This window comes from Panthera tigris, chromosome A2 (genome assembly GCF_018350195.1).
Source record: "Panthera tigris isolate Pti1 chromosome A2, P.tigris_Pti1_mat1.1, whole genome shotgun sequence".
Taxonomy (NCBI): Eukaryota; Metazoa; Chordata; class Mammalia; order Carnivora; family Felidae; genus Panthera; species Panthera tigris.
Window position 1 is genome coordinate 32,183,904 of NC_056661.1, and position 21,984 is coordinate 32,205,887.

At 42.2% G+C, this 21,984-nt stretch overlaps 1 protein-coding gene across 6 annotated transcripts in view; it reads left to right on the plus strand.

Moving 5' to 3' along the window:
* Positions 1 to 21,984, plus strand: part of LOC107181000 — a 266,480-nt gene that overhangs the window by 136,549 nt on the left and 107,947 nt on the right. The window contains exon 3 of one of the 6 annotated variants that reach the window (XM_042979361.1): positions 17,640 to 19,321. The exons of the other annotated variants lie outside the window; for them this stretch is intronic. Within the exon in view, the coding sequence (XP_042835295.1) occupies positions 17,640 to 17,669 (30 nt within the window). The 3' untranslated portion in view covers positions 17,670 to 19,321. Of the gene's footprint in view, positions 1 to 17,639; positions 19,322 to 21,984 lie in introns of those variants that run through there. 6 annotated transcript variants of the gene reach the window in all.

Sequence of the window (21,984 nt, forward strand, 5' to 3'; positions counted from 1 at the left end):
CAAAAATCACCTCTTTTTCCATCATCCATGGAACATACTGTATAATGTATATTCATATACATCCATACTGTATTCATTATACGGTATACATATATACTGTGTGCATATATGTGTATAGATACACAGACATTTACATATATAGAGACTATATAGAATATGTACATTTAGTTTTTTTTAAATGTTCATTGTTTTATTTCGAGAGAGAGAGAGAGAGAGAGAGAGAGAGAGAGGGAGTGTCTGTGAGCAAGCGCAGGGGAGGGGCAGATAGAGAGAGAGAGAGAAAGAGAGAATCCCAAGCAAGCTCCACACTTAGCACAGAGCCCGACGTGGGGCTCAGTCTCACGACTGACATCATGACCTGACCTCAAAACAAGAGTCAGATGCTTAACTGACTGAGCCACCCAGGTGCCCCCAGAATATATACATTTAAATTCTGCTTCTGTGGTCTTGCTGTTGTGAACATTTCCTCATGCCATTAAGTACTTCAGGAAAGTATGATTTTTAATGCTGCACAATATTCCATTGTATGAATGAATCATAGTATCTTTAAGGGTAACTATTTGAGACATTTAGGTAGCTTCTAATATAAATGGTCTCTTATCAAAATGCCTGTCCCTGTTGTGTTTTAGTCTCTCACACTCTATTTTATCTCTTGGGGTTGACTCAAATGTTAAGCCTGGGAAGACAGGAAGACGCAATTTTGAAACCCTCCCTGGTATTTGCTAAGAGTGTGGTCTCTGGAGAAGTTTAACTTCTTGGGGATCTTAGTTTCCCAATTTGCCAAATGGGAACCCCAAGCCCTGTCTTTCAAGGCCATTGTAAAGGTGGGTTGAGAAGTCCGTCAAGTGTCAGCCACCCCAAAGGCTCCTAGTAAGAATTAGGCTCTTTTTTTTTTTTCTTTCTTCTTTTTCTTTTTAAGTTGATTTTATTGTTTTAAATTTATTTACTTAAATTCAAGTTAGTTAACATACAGTGGAGTATTGGTTTCAGGAGTAAAACCGGGTGATTCATCACTTACATACAACGGCCAGTGATCATCCCAACAAGTACCCTCCTCAATGCCCATCACCCATTTAGCCCATCCTCCCCCCAACCACCTCCCCTCTGACAACCCTCCATTTGTTCTCTGCATTTAAGAATCTCTTACGGGTTGCCTCCCTCTCTGTTTTGATCTTATTTTTCCTTCCCTTCCCTTACTTTCATCTGTTGTGTTTCTTAAATTCCACATGAGTGAAATCTGATGATACTTGTCTTTTTCTGCCTGACTTATTTCACTTAGCATAATACATTCCAGTTCCATCCTATTTATTTGTTTTGAGAGAGAGAGAGAGACAGAGCTAGCATGCATGTGCAAGCAAGCAGGGAGGGACAAGAGAGGGAGAGAGAATCCCAAGCAGGTTCCACACTGTCAGCGCAGAGCCTAACTTGGCCCAAACCCACAAACCGTGAAATCATGACCCGAGCAGAAACCAAGAGTTGGGCGCTTAACCGACTGAGAGAGCTGCCCCTCTCTCTATTTCTTAATACAGGAGTCCAAGGTCCCCATTATTAGGTATCAGGGTCTCTGTGAAAACCCCTGAAATTGTGTGCAAAATTCTGTATGTCCAGATATTTTTTTCAAGGGAAAAACCTCCATAAGTATAAGCGGGGTTGCAAATCTCCTTCCTGCTCTATGACTTTCCATTTTGCCATGAAATGATAGGACTGGTATTTCCCTGGTCCCTTAGGACTACCATATTGGGTCTGATTTCTCTTGAATATCTCTCTCATCTGTGGGTGAACTGACTGTTCAACATAAACCCAGACTGACACACAGTCTCTATGCTGACACTCCAAAGCATTCAGCCTATTGCCTGACACAAGAAACAATATTGCTGCTGATATTATTACATTCATGAGAAAATTTTTAGGAGAGGTGCATTCATTTTAAATGACTAACTTAATCATGGAAGGTCCATTGTATATGAATGGATAGCTATCTCTCTCTCTTGCTTTAGCTCTCTTGCTTTCTCTCAAAACTGAGACCTGTATGGATTTGGTCAAATCCTGAAACATTTCCAGGTCCCATTTATCTTACGTAGGTTTATAAAGGGATTAAGCGAGCCAGAGATTACAATTTCTTTTCTATAATAATAATAAAAAAAGGGATGTGTGCAGGAAAGAGGAATTTGGCATGAGGCAAACATCAGTATAAAATAAGATGACGGTCCATCTGTCTTGAATAATATAGACCACAAGTTGACTAGCAAAGGGGAAACTGTTGAGATTCTTTCCAACTTTGTGATTCTCTGATCTTACAGATGGTCCATTTGACAGATCTCTCAAAAGCAAGTAAGTACCTTTCTGAGTGTCCATTATCAAGCAGGGCTGTTCGGGCTAGTGGGTATGACAAGGTAAAAAAAGTTCCAGGAGGAGGTCACTGATGCTACTGTATGATTTTCAAATCATTGGCTCCTATAACATTTGATTTATGTCTTTCTGTTTACGGTAAGAGCACTCCATGACTTCATTCAAGTTTATCTGTGTGTGTGTTACTGGTACTTCTAGAAATATGTGGTAGTGAATTCAGATAATCAGAAAGGAATAATCAAGGAAAATAGAACCTGGACTCACTTTGTTCTTAGATTGGCTTAGGGAAGTGAATGCTTTTAAAAGGTCCAATTTGAGGGGCGCCTGGGTGGCTTAGTTGGTTAAGCGTCCAACTTCGGCTCAGGTCATGATCTTACAGTCCATGAGCTCAAGCCCCGTGTTGGGTTCTGTGCTGACAGCTCAGAGCCTGGAGCCTGCTTCGGATTCTGTGTTTCCCCTTCTCTCTGCCCCTCCCCTGCTCATGCTCTGTCTCTGTCTCAAAAATAAATAAAAACATTTAAAAATAAATAAATAAAAGGTCCAATTTGCGATTTTTATGTTCTGTTTGTTTGGTTTTTGGTTTTTACCTTTATTTATTTATTTTGAGGGAGACGGAGAGAGCATGAGCAGGGGAGGGGCAGAGAGAGAGGGAGAGAGAGAACTCCAAGCAGGCTCTGCACTGTCAGCATGTAGCCCAACACGGGGCTCAAACTCACAAGCTGCACGATCATGACCTGGGCCAAAATCAAGAGAGGGATGCTCAGGTGACTGAGCCACCCAGACACCCCAGGACCCAATTTGTTTTAAGCAAGCCAGTTTTCAGCAGCAGGGCTAAGGAACTTACTGCGTGTGGAAAAATCATCTGCATCATTCTGCCTTGTATTTTCTGAATCCAAAGCAGAGGTGGTATCCCAAGTCTTAGAGCCTGTTTCTTTTGTTTCTTTACTCATGCTACCTAAGTCAGCTAAAACAAGCCTTCCCCCCTTTCCCTTTTTTTTCTGTCACTTATCCTTATCTACTGGAGGAAGTTATTACCGTATGGCCTCCAGTAAGTCATGCCTTTCTATCCCCATGCTCTTGTGCAGTCACCTCCATTACTGATGGGGCTTGGCTATTTGACCAACTTTGGCCAAAGGGACATCAGAACATGCAATGCAGGCATAGGTTTGTGTCCCTGGGGCTTGGCTGTCAGCATGCTAATACCATAAGAAGAAGCTCAGACTATCTTTCTGGAGACATAGGAGCTATGAGCTACAGCCAGCACTAAGTGCCACAAATGACAGTGAAGCCATCCAACCCCAGTTGGGCCACTAGATCACTGCAGTTTCACACGTGATGCCAGCTGGGACCTGCAGAGAAACTACCCAGCTAACCACAGCCCAGAGCGCTGACCCCAGAGCACAGTGTTGACCCCAAATCATGAGCAAACTGAATAATTGTTTTAAGCTTTGGATGCAGCAATAGGCAACTGAGACATCTATTTTTGACTGGGTAGAGACTGGCTGGTCCAGCGACTGCTAGCTGTTTACTTAATATTCATGCAGTTGACTTCTCTGTAGAGTTCACGAGGGGCTGCGCGATGAGGCAGTGGGGCAAACAGAGGAAGGCAGAAAGAGATGGGATAGCATGAAAAAAAAGAGAGGGCTTTTCCTTTCTCAGGTCTTTCTCTTCCCCATTTAGCTCTTCTTTGGATGGTTATGCTAGATTCCATTTGGCTGGGTTGCTGAGCAGAACGCTAATAGTAGGTAAATAAAACCTGCTTCCCCACCTCAGGCACTATTTCTCTGGAAGGTTGCTTGAAGGAGCCAAACCTTATGTTTGATTCACACATTGGAACACCAAGGGGTTGTCTTTTAATGGGACGCCACTGGGTTCTGCGGTATGAAATTAAGCATTTCGACATAGCCCAGCCTCTACTTATGTTTGATGTTCTGAAACATGAACCACTATCCATCCCTGGCACAAATCAAAGTGCGGCTTTACCAGAGTAACTTTTGGGGTTTTTGTCTCTCTCTTCAACTAGAATATAAGTAGTTACCCACTAAGTGATGCAAATTCCTTCCTTTAGCTACCAGATTTAATAGTAAGCTTAGAATGTTTGAAAACCTTAATCCTTATGTTTAAGTTAACATAAGGAATTACTGTGTAAGTTCAAATATAAACGTGAAGTAAAATAAAATAAAATGAAATGAAATAAAATGAAATAAAATAAAATAAAATAAAATAAGATAATGTCCCCTGGGTCTTTAATTTTTAATGTGTTTCCCAACACACTAAATTTAAGCTTAACTGATGTATAATATTTAGGTTATTCATCTGAAGACTGAATGAATAAATCTTCCTGCTTTCCTAGGTCAAATGTCCCTGTTTTTCCTCAAAACTATAATCTGGAAAGGATGAAAAAATATGGCTAGAAGTGCCCCACTATCCTCTACCTTAACTATTTATGTGATGAGGGATAGTCTGGAATTAAAAAGCTATTGTTTTGTTAGTATTAACAGCTGTTGGACTCAAAAGAAGACTCCTAAAATTACATGGATGGACAAACAACCCAAATAAAGAAATGAGCAAACTTTCCCAAGAGCTTCCTTGGCCTGTGGTGTTACTGAATGGCAGCTGACAAGGTTTTCAATAATGTCAACCCAGCTGGTTCTAAAATGCTGGGGTCCCCAAACTTAATTAAAAGTGTTAACAATTTAGTAGTCGATATTAGAACATATTCTCCCTACATACCTTCAGTAACCTGGTCACAACTGTTAGAGACCAGTAACCCTCTTGCCTTGTTTTATGTCCCGAAGTCATTGTACCCTAGGCCACTTCCTTGACCGTATCACCTCACAGACTCCAAAACCCACCCAGATGGATTGCATGGAGTTCTTCCAGCAGCATCCTTTTCCTTTCTTGGGATGACAACACACAATCAAGCTTTTTGAATGTTTACGGAGGAGGAAAATGCATGCGGTTTGGCGATTTTCTGTCAAGTTACTTTTGTTAAGTCCCTCCACACATGAGTGAAGCGAGCTAGGCTTCCTGGTGGAATGGGAAAAGCTGGAAGGGACTTGGTAAATCATCAAGTTGACCCAGCATTTTACGTTTTGGAAGCCGAAGGCTGTAAATGTGGAATGCGTTACGAGCGTCTGCACCCTCTAACTGCTAGGGCACTCTTCCTCTATCGCCATATAGAAATGTAAGAATTTGTACCTTTGCATCTAGAGCTGGGGTAACCGTGCCAACCTCGTAAGTCAAATCCCAGTTCTAAACATAGTCATTAGTGAAACAATGCCAAGTATTCTTAAAAGATAAGGGTAAATGTATATTAGGCACCTACCTAACATCTGATGTGTATTCCATACAGATCCAATTTTGGTGATTATTTTTCTCTGTTCTGTGTGACATTATAGATGATTGGGTAAGAGACAAGAGTATTATCTCCCTTGTTAGGCTGCTGGTCAGGAAGGAAACTCTGCCGCCCTTCTGCACCGTGGCGGAATAGATGCCGTGACTCGATCAGAGCCTACCTTCCTGCTGATTCTCATTGGAGCCTTGGAATTCTTCTGAAGGCATCACTTCCAACATCACATCCACTTCTGCCACTATCAAGGACACTCCAGATGATACTTAGTTGTTATGCTTGAAGATCAGGATCTGTGTCCTGTTCACCTCTGTACCCCCCCGACCAAGACTCTAATAGTGCTTTGTGCATCAGAGGTACTCAGTAAATATACTAAAAACATACAATCAACTTAACACCGATGGGATAATCACAAGAGTACAACAAGGGGAAAATTAGAGCTTGGGGATTGGTGTCTGTTCTGAAAATCCCCAGGCTCTCTGAAACCTCTTGCAGGGCTGCTGAAAGAAACGACTCAAAGGTTCATACTAGGTCAGAGAGACATCTTGGCTCATCAGAGCCCCCTTTGTAGTTAACACAAGAGGACTAAGTAGTAGAGGTCAAGGGGCACCTGGACCTGAGCTGAAGTCATGCGGTTCTACTTGGAGATTTCAAGTCAGTGGCGCCAGTGGTGGTTTCCTCAGTTACTCCAGACCAGCATCCCTCCTTGGCCTTGGTTCTGGATCTTTGTGGCTGGACACTCACCCACCCGGCTCCACATGAATAATTCAGGGAGGTGATCCAAAGCCAAAAGTTGCCCCAGGGCCCCTGATTCCATTCTCAGCTCTGAGATGGGCTTTACGTAGTGGCACCAAGAGTCAGGAAGAACAAGGATGATCACTCACTATCACATCCCTCAAGGGGAGGAAAAAAGCCTAAGAGGAAGAGATGAGCATTTCTCTCCTCTGAAGTTAAGATATAAAATAATCATCAAAATATGCTCATTGGTAATAAAATTAGAGATGAATCAAATCTAATTGGACCTATTAAGGCAAGTGAAATGTTTAATTACTCTTAATTGGCAACCTCTTAATGTAGCTTTGCATCCATTTCCCCCCCAAAATAGAAACGGCATAGCTGAAGTCGTAGGCCGTATGATGGGTGTTGGCCTGTGCTGATGAGTAAATGCTAATACAACAGAGATCGTGTCACATGCATTTAAGATAGGGGTTTCAAATGTGAGTGCCTTCGGGGAGGAGACTGGGTTTTCAAATGTGTAACTGAGCGGTAGGACAGGATAAAGGAGGGAGGGTAGCTATAATGAATTTTTTTTTTTTTTTGGCTTCACTTTTGAATTCAGTATTTTTATATGTTCCTGGCCATTCAGAAAATCCACGTACAAGCCAAATTTGGCCAGTCCACAGGAGTTTGCCATCCTTGATTTGGATACTTTCTATAAGTGAATTTAAACTTTAAAAAAAAAAAAAACCAGAAGACCATGGGGGAGGGGAAGGAAAAAAAAAAAAAAGGTTAGAGAGGGAGAGAGCCAAAACATAAGAGACTCTTAAAAACTGAGAACAAACTGAGGGTTGATGGGGGGTGGGAGGGAGGGGAGGGTGGGCGATGAGTATTGAGGAGGGCACCTGTTGGGATGAGCACTGGGTGTTGTATGGAAACCAATTTGACAACAAATTTCATATTAAAAAAAAATCGTGTACTAGGGTGCTTGGGTGGCTCCATCGGTTAAGTGTCTGACTCTTGATTTGGGCTCAGGTCATGATCTCACACTTCATGGGATAGTGTCCTGCGTCAGGCTCTGTGCTGACAGCATGGAGCCTGCTTGAAGCCATTTCAGAATTTCATTCAAGACTCTCTCCCATCAGACCTTTGGTTTGCATCCTATCAGTCTTAACCATAACTGATCTGGTAGTTGGGACATATCCGGTTCTGCTTTGACACTCTTCCATTTAGGTCACCTTTTGGAAGCCTTAGTAGAACGCAGAAAACCTACAGCCTAATGATTTTCATTTTCATCCCCGACAGGAGATAAGTTCATGAGAATAGCCTCGGAGCTAGAGATCTTAGATCATGAAATGATACCTTCCACTTCTCCCAAGTACTTTAGAGAAGAAAGATGCCTGGACCATTTCACCCATTTTCACTAATGTTAGATGGAGTGGGTTCAGAACGGGCAGCGGTAGTTTGTTGAGGGGTGAGCTCAGGCAAAGCTGAACCTAAATTCTGCTCAAGGATTTGGTCACATTTGTAAATAAGCTAAATGACAGGCAGGCTCAAATGACCAGGAAGTACAGTACAGTGGGTAAGAGCACACGATGTGAGATAAGCAGACTTAATGTGAATGCTATGCTACTTACTTGCTGTGAGACCTTTCAGCAAGGTAATAACTTTAAAATTGGCATAATAACACCAGATGTGTGGAGACAGGGTAAATATTAAATAGGATAATGTATGTAGTCCTGCCCCTGGCACAAAGAAAACGTGTATGGCTCTGTAGTGGGAATTGGGTCGTTTGTTATTATAAGAGGGGACTGCAGAAGGCATAAGGTTTTTATGTGATTTTCTTTTTCCGTAGCCTAGGGGAACAGGGTTAGCGGGAGTCCGGTTAAAAGCTACAGCAAGAAAGGGAGACGTCCTCAACTTGACCTGCTACATTGGTAGCAGACCTTTCAGGGGTTTTTAGAGGATATTCCAGCCTAAGGCCCCACCCCTGTGGGTCCTTCTCAAAGGATGAGCACCCTCAGCCTGGCTCAGCTCTCTCTGCTTATGGTGGCCCTTCCTCCCATGCCCACTTGAATGGCTTCCCAGGATTCAGAACTCCACTTCCACCCACATTGTCCCAGTACCTGCCAGCCCTGCTCCAGCTAAGGCGCTGCCATCATTTACACTTTGTTTGTGTGTGTGTGTGACTGTGTCCTTTGAAGATCCGCTGTAGTAACCTCTAGCCGTGACGAGTCACCCACCTCAGCTGGCCCACTTCTTTCCCCATGGACCTGTTGGTTTTGTTAGTCCGTTGGTTGTAAAGTGGGCAGGTTTTGAGTCCTCTGCCCCTAGTCTTCCGTGCTCTACAATCTTGGTTATTTTCAGTGCACACTTGTGCTCAACAGATTTTTTTCGGAAGGCATGTATCACATGATGGGGTGACATACCGGAAACAACAGGAGAAGGGAGGTTCTAAAATGAATGCTATTTCTGGGGCATCGGTTAAGCGTCTGACTTCAGCTCAGGTCATGATCTCACCATTCGTGGGTTCAATTCCCACACAGGGCTCTGTGCCGACAGCTCAGAGCCTGGAGCCTGCTTCAGATTCGGTGTCTTCCTCGCTTTCTGCCCCTCCCCCACTCATGCTCGCTCGCTCTCTTTCTCAAAAAAAAAAAAAAACATTAAAAAAATTTTAAATGAATGCTATTTCTATAGAGTTGGACTTAGCTCTTTTCCCGTGGTCTCCAGAATGGGGATGACATTTACTGACCAGGCTTTCACCCAGGTAAGTAGAATGCTCTTGAGCCTTTCAGGTTATTCCTCAGGCATTAGCAAAATAGTTAGGTACTGTTAACATCGGAAGACTCTGCTTCCATCTAGAGTGGCAATGAGTACCATTTATTCAGTGTCACCTCTTGTGCTTATACTCCTCACCGTGTAGTATGTATGTTCCCTTTTAGACTTACAACACTCCTAGGTGGTGCATTTTATAATCCCCATTTTGAGGAAACTGAGGGGTAACAGCTTCTAGGATTATTCCTTAGCCAGTCAGGGGCTGAGCCAGAAGGCGAACCCTAGCTTCTTCTGACTTCCAAAAGCTGAACTCTGAAATAGCATCAGTAGTATAGATAGAAGGGCATTTGTGCCTGGCCCTTTATTAAACTTCTTGAGAGAAGCTCTGTCCAAAAGAAATATAATGTGAGCCACATATGAGAGCCACAGCTGAATTTTCTTTGAATTGTGGTAAAATACACATACCATAAAATTTACCATTGTAACTATTTTTAAGTGTGTAATTCAGTGGCATTCACCGTGTTGGGCTACCATCACTGACCATTTCCAGAAATTTCTCATCATCCCAAACAGAAACTCTGTACTCATTAAACTCTAACTCTCCATCCTTCCATCCCCCCCAGCCCCTGGCTGCCTATACTCTACTTTTTCTCTCTATGAGTTTGTCTATTCTAGGTACCTCATGAAAGTAGAATCATACAATATTTGCCTATTTGTGTCTGACTTACTTTACTTGGCATGTTTTCAAGCCTCTTCCATGTAGCATGTATCAGAATTGCATTCCTTTTTAAGACTGAATGGTATTCCATTTTACATATTTACCACATTTTGTTTATCCATTCATCTATTGATGGACGTCTGGGTTGTCTCACACATGAATTTTTAAATATTTTAGTAGCCACATTAAAAGAAATCAAGAGGGGGGCGCCTGGGTGGCTCAGTCAGTTAAGCTTCTGACTTCAGCTCAGGTTGTGATCTCACAGGTCGTGAGTTCAAGCCCTGGGTTGGGCTTTGTGCTGACAGCTCGGAGGCTGGAGTCTGCTTCCGATTCTGTGTCTCCCTCTCTCTCTGCCCCTCCCCCATTTGTGCTCTGTCTCTCTCTCTCTCTCTCTCTCAAACATAAATAAGCATTAATTTTTTTTAAAGAAATCAAAAGGAACAGGTGAGATTAATCTTACCATTTTGATTTAACTCAATATGTCCAAATTATGTTTTCAACATACAAACACTGTGAACTTATTAATAATACATTTCACATCCTTTATTTAGTACTATGTCTTTGAAATCCAGGGTGTATTTTATATTGGCAACATATCTAAATCTGGCCTAACCATATTTCAGGTGCTCAATGAACACATGAGACTCTGGTTACCACACTGGACAGCTCTACCCCAGAGATTTAGTCGGGGGCTTTCTCTTTAATGATGTTCCATTGAGCCCCAAACCTTAGTGATGTAAATTTCTTAGTTTCTATGACATTTAAAGTTCCCTTATCAACTGTCCATAATTAACGTGTTTCTTTGTAACGCTAGGTATTGTGAAAGATAGGGGGGAATATCACATGGTCAAGATAGGCCCAAGATATAAGGTAAAGAATAATACAAGGTAATACATTAGTCTTTGCCAAGAAAAGAGGTATACATAATGGCAAGTGTATCTGGAGCAAATATTCAGTTCCAAAACTAAAGAATTTTTCTTCTGATTTGTGAATTTTTTTACATGCAGTTTATGAAAGTTTAACAAATCATTTTCCTTGAGTGTTTAACACATTATCTTGATGGTAAAGGATATAAGGACATGAAATCTGAAATCTAATAGGAAACCTGGGATGATAACAGAAGAATGAATTAAGGTGATGTCTTTTATTAAAAAATTTTTAAAAATGTTTATATATTTATTTTGAGAGAGAGAGCACAGGTGAGGTGGGGGGGGGGCAGAGAGAGAGAATCCCAAGCAGGCTCCAAGCTGTGAGTACAGACCCCGACGCAGGGCTCAAACTCATGAACCTTGAGATCATGACCTGAGCCCAAATCAAGAGTTGGATGCTTAACTGACTGAGCAACCCAGGCACCCCAAGGAGAGGGCTTTTAATATTGGAATCATTAAGGAAGAAAGGATGACATTTATTTATAAAACGACAGCCTCTCATATGCCATGCCCTGTACTCAGTATACGCTTACATTGAACTCTATGACATTATCAAGCATTCAACGGTTTTTGATCTACAAAACTGTCAGTTTCATCGGGTTCAGCCTAATACATTATTTCATCATGCATGTGATGTTAGCAAATTCTTCATGAAAACTTCAAGAGGAGCCTAGAAGACTGTGTACAACTTAGAGAGACTAAAGAATTTTTCTTCTGATTTGTGAATTTTTTATATGTAGTTTATGAAAGTTTAAAAAATCATTTTCCTTGAGTGCTTGAGAAAAAGGCATGGCTCTTCCTGGAGGATGGCAGAAGGTAGAAGGAAGGGAGTTAATGTTATAATAACAGCAGTGATGATGGTGATAGTCACTGTGTCTTCAGTGCTTACAATGTGACAGACACTGTCCTAGGCCTTTAATATACAGAATCACAGTTAACCCTTAGTCCAACCTTGTGAGAAGGGCATTTTTATTCCCATTTGGAGACTTAGATGCTGAGACTCGGGGAGACAGACTGGGCCCAGATCACCCTGTGGTTTCTGACTCCAGAGCACCCATCAACCATCCAGGTTTACCGGGGACTGAGGGGTTCCACGAACGGGCAGCTTTTCATTTAAAAACTGGGATGGTCCTGGGCAAACCAGGACAAGTTGGTCTCCCTCCTGTCAGAAGTCTTCTTACTCTATAATGGCAACCCCGCACTCTTTGCTCACCAGCCTAGAGAGGCCATTCCATTAAGCACAAGACACTGATATTTTTTTCCAGTTTTTCAAGCTTTCTCACTGTGGGCCCTGGTCAAGGGGAACATTTTCTTAGTGGAGTAGTAGTTTAAACACATGTCAGCAACCACAGGCATCTCTATGGTGAAGTCGGGTGTAGTGTTTAGTGGGGAGGCTGCACGGCCTGGTCAGTGTCCTTGCCCAAAGTTCTCATCCTGGTCTAGAAGCTGCAGCCTGCATAAGATGATACCGTTATTTTTTATTAACATCTAACTGAAATTTAGCATTTTCTTTGATTACAAATATAGGCAACACACCACAGTACTGTACACAAATTGTAGATGTTTTCACTTCACAGTACAGAGGTTGCAATACTTCAAACTATAATTTAAACTTGTCACCGCTTTAGGGATGCCTGGGGGGGGGGCCTAGTCGGTTAAGCATCCGACTTCAGCCCAGGTCATGATCTCGTGGTTCATGAGTTTGATTCCCAAGTTGGGCTCTGTGCAGACAGCACAGAGACTGCTTTGGATCCTCTGTCCCCTTTGGACTCTCTGCCTCTCCCACACTTGCTCTCTCTCTCTCTCTCTCAAAAATAAACATAAAAAAACACCCAAAAACCTGATCACCGCTTTAAAATGACATAAATTTTCAGACCTACTGCTAGCCCTTGATATTTAATGTACTCACAAACATCTATACTACTGATCTGTCTTGGGGAAAAATGGATAAATGGAATTCCATATAATTACTTTGCCTTGAAATTTTATGCTCTTTCTTTTACACATTTAGAAACATTATTCTGAGAGGAAGTCCATGGCCTACAAGAGGTTAAGAGGGGTGACAAATGAACCTTCTTAGATCAACATCAATAGATTTCACTGCACCCCAACACCACTTCACCAATCTGTTGCTTCTTTAGAGAAAATACCCGGCTCTCAAGATCGAATCCAAGGCTCTCTCTCAGGCTCTAAACTAATCCAGTTCAGTGGAAGGGTATTGGGCCACAATCGACTAAGTTTAGAAAATAAACATAGTCACCCTCTAAGCAGCGAGGGACAGGGTTTTAAACTCTGGAAGGAAGAAGGCTCCCCTCACTCTGTCCAGCCCGCCCATTCCTTCACAGGCAATTTTTTCCCCCCTGACCAATTGTGAGAGTCCCTTTGTGAATTACATGTCTGGATTAGTTTGCTGAACAATTGCCTCTTCTTAGTTAGCCTCTGATTGTCCTTGCTTTTGTGACTCAAAAATCCTTAATCTTATTTGAATGCAATTTAATTCCCTAGAGAGCTGAGTCTTTAGTCTCTTAGTTTTATAAAGTGAGTGCTTAGGGAAAATGCATGAGAGCTGACACGGTACTCCTTCAAAGCTAGGTCAATCTACCAAGGAAATAATTAGATAAATGTGCACGCCAATTGGGGAGAGGAGGAGGAAAAGAATTTCTCTACAAATTACTTTTAGGACATTTAAGTGGAATTGAATTAGAATGTCAAGGGCCAGACAGCTCTCAGGAGGTCATTTGATCTAGTCCCCTGTTGCTGGGCAAGAGCACAGATGTGAAAATCTAGCCCATACTTAAAAAGCTTTAGAAAGGAGAGCAAACATTTTACCTAAGCAGGTCCTGCAAGGTAGGTAGAAGAAGGTTGTGGATTTACAGGAATATTTGTAGTAAACCAAATAATATCATGTAGCTCATCAATTAACTAGTCAATTAATTAAACACATATTTATTGAGCCCCTGCCATGTGTCAGAGACTGTCCTGGGCACTTGAGAAATATCACTGAGCTTACGTTCCAGTGGGGGAAAGACACGAAAACAATAAACCTAGTAAGAAAATTATAAGGAATGTTGGGAAGAGATAAGCGCATTGAAAAATGGTGGGGGGCGGGCAGGGAAGAGTATCTTAATAAAGTTGTAAGCATAAATGGGTTGTTACATGTTAATAGGAGTAGAATAGAGCCAAGGGTGGTAAATTCTCAATAAATAAGATAAATATTATATATTTAGTAATATGTATCACATATATGTGTATATATGTGACATTTTGTTTAGTATCTTATACTAGATGGGCTTGCTTAGGTGCAAGAGCCAGAAATAGGCTTTGCCTAATATAAGCAAAATAGGAATTTTATTAGAAGGGTGGTGTGGGCAGCTCTGAAGAACCAGAACTCATCAGGAACCCAATGCCTGTAGAGAACCCTTCACGACCTTGCAGGGTGAGAAAAGCAAGGAAGCACAGAGCCCGACACAGGGCTCGAACTCACGAACTACAAGAACTCTAGGTTTCAGCTCAGATCATGTTCTTGTAGTTCGTGAGTTCGAGCCCTGTGTCGGGCTCTGTGCTGACAGTGTTTGGGATTCTCTCTTTCTGTCCCTCCCCCACTCATGCTCTCTCTCTCTCTCTCTCTCTCTCTCTCTCTCTCAAAATAAATAAAAAAACTTAAAAATAGTCTCTGAAAGGACATTGGTGGAAAAATGGTGCAGTGAGACAAAGATAATCTCATCCTAATTAATAATCTGACCTAGGTGTATAAAATGGATTGGGTTTACAAAAAAAAGTTACTGGGGGAGGATATTACACACCCTAAATACTAGCTATAACCCAATATGATGCCAAATTTATTGAATGAGTTTTAATTTAGAACATATAATACTCATTATAATCTTCCTAGCTCAAAAACGTTATCAAATCTTAGTAGGAATGGGTAGAGTATAATCACAGCCATGGTAAATTCACTCTCGAAAACCTACAAATGGATTCTGGAGAATTCGATCATCTCTGATGAGGGAATTACTGTTCCTTCCAAGTAACAGATGAAGTGAACAGATGAAGGGTGACAGATGAAGTGAAAGCAAACCAAACCATACATGTTCTCTTGACTTTGGATGATCTCTTTTCAAACCAAACAAAACCAATGTTGGGTTCAACAATTTCCCCTGCCCTTGGCTTCACTCGGTACCAACACTTGTTGCCGCCCTTGTTTAGGTCTGTCCACATGTGTATAGCTTGACACAAGAACCTGTCTATTACCCAACATGAAACATGACCACATTCAAGCAGAAAGGTACAGGGGCTCTGTGGTCTATTAAAACGTGCTGTAGTGTATCTAAGAGCGTAATCACCAGTTCATTGTGATTTACAAAAACTTTCTCATCGGAGACATAATAACTAAACACAAAGTAATTCTACTTGAGTAGTTCAAGCACTTGATTTGTCCCTTTGAATTTCTGCCAATTCATATGAAGCTACGATCTATTTGCCACACTACCACCATCTGTATATTTTATTTCCTATCTCTGGGCACATAGACTCTCTTATCCTCATGCAGCTTCTTTTTGGACAGAAATCTCACACTTTTCAATGAATCATGCTTACTTCGCATGTCAACGTGATGCAGGTGTGTGAAGATTTAGAGGAAGGATTTGAGTCTGAAATACAAACAATTTGGGTTTCAGATATGGTAGGCCGGAGAGACTTATTTTTTATGACCGAATGGAATAGTAATATATTTGGACATATGGAATTCACGTTATGTCTCATTTTCTTCAATGCTGCTGGCAGGAAAGCTGTAGCTAGAGAAATGGTTTTCTTTTCCCCTGTGGTTTTGCTTAGGCAGTAGAGACTCACCAATCAACATTTGGTTCTCACATCGATCCTCTGCTCAGGCTAAAGAGTCATAGGCGGCCAATTAATAATAGGATCTTCTACGGTCAAGTTTTGGGGGGAGTCAAAGCTGTTCACACACAGACTCATTATCCATTCTCGACCTTGCCACATGCAGGGAGTACCTAGAGAGAGGTGGTAGGGAAATAGTTGTAGAGGGGAAAAATCTGAGCCACCGATATTAAGCGTCTACTTCAAGAATAGAGTATTAGGAGCCAGATCTCCTTCTCAACTCCTTAAAGGCTTCAGAGCCAAAAAGGAACATAGAGATGATCCTAGACGGTGCTTGTTGAAGTGTGATGTATTCGCACATGTTGGTAGGCACAGCTCACTGATGAGATGCTGGTAGGGCAGGCATTGTTCTAAGCGCTGTACGTGTAATAACTCACAGTAACACGCTTAAATGGATTCACATTATCTTGATTTTACGGATGAGGAAACTGAGGCACAGGTACGTTAAATGGCTTGCCCATCAACACAAAGCCAGCAAGTGGCAGAGCTGGGATTTGAACCCGGGCTATCTGGCTCCAGGGTCTGCTCTCAGCTGCTACACTGTACCTACTGGTTTCACATGTGTCTATATTAATGTATATTTGAAACAAAAAGATAACTATTATAGCTCTGGACAAGTCCAAGGCATGCAAGGTATTGGTAATCCATTTGGCATAGCTATGGCGTCCAGACATACCTGTGAATGGGTCGAACCTCAAGTGACAGGATCTTCACAATAACACGTTGGAGTAACACATCTACATTAAATGACAGATTTATTTTAAATTTGTAGGTTTATACAGATATACTGAATATCTGCGCATTTGGCTTTATTCTTTCCAGGGCTGTACTGCAGGGATATTTTCCCCCCTTCAACAGCAAAAATGTTGAGGGCTGTGTAAGAATGATTAACTGGGAGAAACACTGATTCTAGTCCAAATCTCCTAATTTGGAAGTAAGGAATTGAAAGCCTGGGCGGTAAAGCACCTGCTGAAAGTAACACAGTTAATTGATGTTGACAATAATGATTTTTTTTTCTGAGCTCTTACTATGTAGCAGGTACCATTTTAAGTGTTGTTACGAGGCTTATGATATTTAAATCTAATTACAACTTTTATGGTAAACACTACTGTGTTACCTCCATTTTACAGGCAGGTAAACTGAGGCTGACACAAAGTATAATCTGCCATGCGGTCACACAGCGGTAAGAGATGGAGCTGGACTTGAACCTTAGCTTTTCTAATTCCAGAACCTAAGATGTCACCTCTGCCACTACACTTCCACCCGTGTGAAGTGTTAGCAGTTCATCACAAAGCAAGTCCCTATCTAGATTTCTTTCAACGTCACATGGCCTGCCACTGCCTCTGCGTACTGAGATGAACTGCTGCAAAACATAACTTCAGAAGGAAGAGATGGGGTGTCTGACTCTGAAGGGTACCCTCCCCCCTCAAAATAACCATTTGAAAAGTTTCAAAATAAATGCAGTTCCAAGCAGAACGCTATTAAAACGCTATTAACTCACCTGCCGTAATAGCAAACATTCTTTGTTTGAATGCAATGAGATAATGCCATTAGAACACCAAAAGAAAAATGTTTAACGGTACATCCATAAACGTTTTGTAATACCATGATCATGTTTTCCTAACAATAGGATGTAACTTGTTACAGGTGAGCCAGATATAAGTTCGCTTCCCTAAGAATTCTCCCTCTCAAGCTTCTCCTGCTCCAGCCCTCATCTTGTTTTCTATTTCTGACTTTTACAAGGCACTGATACGATTTCAATAACAAACAGTGGCCTGTAGGTAAGGCTTTCATCAGAAAGAGGATCTCAAGGTTTTCTTTATAAGCAGCACCTTGATTAACTGCCACTCTTTGGTGATGATAAAATGAAGCCAAGTTAATAATTTTCTGTTCTCATTTCCAGTTGAAGACAATGGCCACAGAGGAAATATGAATGCTTGGTTTGCAGGCTTTAAAGCCTGAGAGTCTGCTAAAAAAGTAGAATCCAGAGAAGTACAGCTGCCGTGTAAACGTGAGAAAATCTACAGAGAGAAGGAGAGTTTCCTGAGGTTTCTGTCATCACAGCCATGTGAGCCAAGCATTAGGTCCATTTGACAGACTCGGGGAACTGAGGCCATACAACCAGCAGGGAGCAGACCTGAGGTGGGCACCCATGTGCACTTGCTTGTAAATGTGCACTCTTGCCGTCGTTCCGGGCTGAGGCAAGAGGGGAACCAGCAAATGCACAAGGGAGCCCTTGGAACACACACATCCCTGCTGATGACCCTCTCCTCCTCACTTCAGTTTCCCAAACATTTCCTGTGATTAAGGAAGGGAATTAATTATCGATGAGGCAGCAGGCCAGCACAGTTAGAAATCCCACTCGGACTGGACACGTTGCCCCTGTGGAGAGCTGGGATTACCGTGGAGGAGAATCGTTTTGCCCTTCCTTCAAGAAAAGGCCTGAACAATTGGTCAGCGCCCAGCAGCCTGGTCTTTGGGCCCAAATGGACATGGCTCTAATTAAAGGCTGTTACTCAGGCCACCTGGTCTGTTCTCTCCCCGTGAAGTGCATTGCGCCAAAAGGTATATCACGTCCAGGTAGAAAGTGGAAATCTAACAAAACGTTTCATCGCTGAATATTGGGATGTGCCACAGTGCAAAGAAAGATCACTCATTCCAGCCAGTGGAATGCATTTAATATTGTCCAATCCTAAGAAGGACTGACTGCAAGATCCAAGCTGAATGGTATCCAGACATCTTAGCATGGCCCACAAGGTCTTCCATGATGTGCCTTCGCTGATCTCGGCTTTCCCATGAAGTCATGATCATCCCGCCCCAAGGCCTGTGCCATTCCCTGGGCTGGACTACCTTCTCCACTGATCACAGGGATGGCTCCCATTGGTTCCAGTTTCAGCTGAAATGTCACCTTCTCAGAGACCTCTTCCTCTGTCCCAGGGCACAGCCTTTCACATGACCCTGTCATTTCTCGTCTTCGCAGCATCGAGGCTATGTGAATACCTCTGCTTTGATTTCCGCTGCCATCTGTCTCCATCACTAAAATGAAACTCCCTGAAAGTAGGAATGGTCTGTGGTCTGCAGGTGGTACCTTAGCATCTAGAATAGTGCCAGGCATGAAGCAGATGCTCAGTAATACTTGTGATGTGTTAATTAATGACGCCAAGGGCATAAATAGAGATTATATAATGGTCTTTGTATTTATTTGCAATAGAAGAAACTTCAATGAAAAGGGAAGGGGCATATGTAATGGCAAAGGCTATCATTGAATTTATGATTGCCTGGATCTTTATGAGTCTTAATTGAAATCTCACCAAACTAACACCTATTCACCTTTCAGCTCGGAAGCAGAGCTCACTCCCTTCTGGAAGCTTCCCCAACCAACATATTTTCTTCAGTCTTGCTTCGTCACTTATGCTTCTTCCATGATTGCACTAATCACACTATACTATAACTTCCAGCTTCCTAGTTTGCCTTCACCACCGGATTGTTTTTGTCTTGCATACTGCATGGTACTTTGTTGTTACCCAGTAATTAAAAATAAATAAGATAGGGGCACCTGGCTGGCCTAGTCAGAGGAGAATGTGACTCTTGAACTCAGGGTTGTGGGTTCGAGCCCCACGTTGAGTGTAGAGATTACTTCAAAATAAAATCTTTAACAAAATAAATAAAACCAACCAAACTGAACCCAGCCAAACAAAATAAGATAAAATAAGATGAAATAAAAGAAAAGAAAAGGAAAGAAAATGAGATAAAATAAAATAAAATAAAATAAAATAAAATAAAATAAAATAAAATAAAAAATAAAATAAAATAAAGGGATGCTTATGACATGGTTTTAAAGGAAAGCTGTAAGTTGCCACTGGAGGACTTTTCACCGACTGTTAAAGTGTCTAACAAACCCCCTGTGCCCAGAAATCACTCGGGCTCTCTCCCCTTTTTGAGTGATTACCAAGAGGCATTATAACCCTCTGGGGAGTCTTAGCTCCCAGACTCTGCCATTTAGAGTGTAATGTAAGAAGTCCGTTTCTGGAAGGAACACCATGCATGGTGGTACCTTCCAGCATAGTGAAAACTCGAAAAATAGGGTGGTCTCAGCCAGGGGTCAAATTGCAGATACAATGCTTTATGTATCTGGCAGTGCTCTAGAGACAAATACATAATCACCGAGGTATGCGATCTGGTCGGAAAATTCAGGCCAGATAGAATGACATGGGTAGAAACGCACACGCACACAAACACACGTAACAATGAGCACTCTTATTTGTAAAAACCACATGAAGGGATGGCAGTTCCCTACCTCTGAAGTGATTTATAAATTAAAATAATTGCCTCTTTGAACTGTTCAGATATTAATTGACCTATCACTAATGTATGCACGGTCCCCAAACCATCCAAACATTACCTAAACATTTTTATTCCCTTTATTCTGGATATCCAAAAAAACCACAAAAATAGGCTCTTTGTTCTGATGCCAAGGGCCATAAAGGAAAAGCCATCATCTTTGATGACTTTGCTGTTCTTATTCTATTTCTTCCTCAAATTAATTCTAAGTGAAATAGTGAGTACTCTGAGCTTGAATAAGCCTTCCCACTCCCCTCCCCTTCTAACAATCTCATCCCAGCGCACACGGATCCAGTTCTGGCTCAGATTTCTGGTAATGAGAGCAGGGCAATTCATTATTTTTTTATTAATTTTAGCTTTGGGTACATATCCCAAACCACCCCAGATTGTGGGTGGCAGGCATTTCCTTCCTATGTAGAATGAGGGAGAAACTATACATTGGCCAAGGCCCAGATGTGCATAGACTGGAACAAGTTTCCTGGGGGCCCATTCCGCAAAGGGTGATCTTGACCTAAATTGAAAGGCAGGCAGAAAAGCAGAGCGCTTAAGACAGGAGCTTTAGAGCAGTAGTTCCAAACCAGAGGCGATTTTGCATCCCACCCCCAGGGCAAATATGGCAAAATCCGGACACATTGTTGGTTGTTACAACTTGGCAGCAGTTGGCAGGGGTGGGAGGGTGGGGTGTGGAGGGGAGTGCCAGTGGCACCTAATAAGCACTAAGGATAGTGCTCAATCCTACGATGCCCAAGACAGCCCCCACAACAAAGGACTATCCAGCCCAAAATGTCAAAAGTGCTGAGGTTGAGAACTCTACCCTAGAGTCCAAAACATTTGAATTCACATTCCCACTCTGCTCTTTTATGGCTGGGACCGTGGGCCATGTTTCCTGATCTCTCCGAGCCTCAGATTTCTCTTCTGCCAATGGAGATAATGATAAAATACCCACTCTGCTGATCTTCTGTCAAGGCTGGCACTGGTGAGGGGCTGAAAGTACAATTTATTTTCATTTCTCTATTAACGTATTCGTTTAAGTTTGTTTTTGAGATGGAGACAGTGCAAGAGGGGGAGGGGCAGAGAGAAAGGGAGGCAGAATCCCAAGCAGGCTCCATGCTGTCAGCACAGAGCTGGACATGGGGCTCGAACTCACAAAACCTTGAGAACATGACCTGAGCCAAAATCAAGAGTCAGACACTCAGTGGACTGAGCCACCCAGTCTCCCCTGATGTATTTTATTTTTTTAATGTATTTTCATTTACTACATAATTATTGTAAGAATCAAGTACTTTTTAAAATTTTATTTTTTGTTTTATTCCATTTTGTTTATGAAAAAATGGTTTTATGTTTATTTTTATTTTTGAGAGAGAGAGAGAGAGAGAGAGAGAGAGAGAGCACCAGCAGGGGAGGGGCAGAGAGAGAGGGAGACACAGAATCTGAAGCAGGCTCCAGGCTCTGAGCTGTCAGCACAGAGCCCGACACAGGGCTTGAACCCATGAACCCTGAGATCATGACCTGAGCTGAAGTTGGACGCTTAACCAACTAAACCACCCGGGCGCCCCTATTCTAATTTGATTTAGAAAGAGAGTATGTGCAAGTCAGGGAGAAAGGCAGAGGAAGAGAGAGAGAGAGAGAGAGAGAGAAAGAGAGAGAGAGAGAGAGAGAGAGAGAATCTTAAGCAGGTTCCACACTCAGCACAGAGTCCAACACGGGGCTCAATCCCATCACCCAGGGATCATGACCTAGGCCTAAATCAAGAGTCAGATGCTCAACCAACTGAGCCACCCAGGTGCCCCAAGTACTTTTTTTTTTTAAAAGTAAGTTCTACACCCAGTGTGGGGCTTGAACTCACAACCCCGAGATCAAGTCACATGTTCTAGCGACTGAGCCAGCCAGGCATCCCTCTATTAATG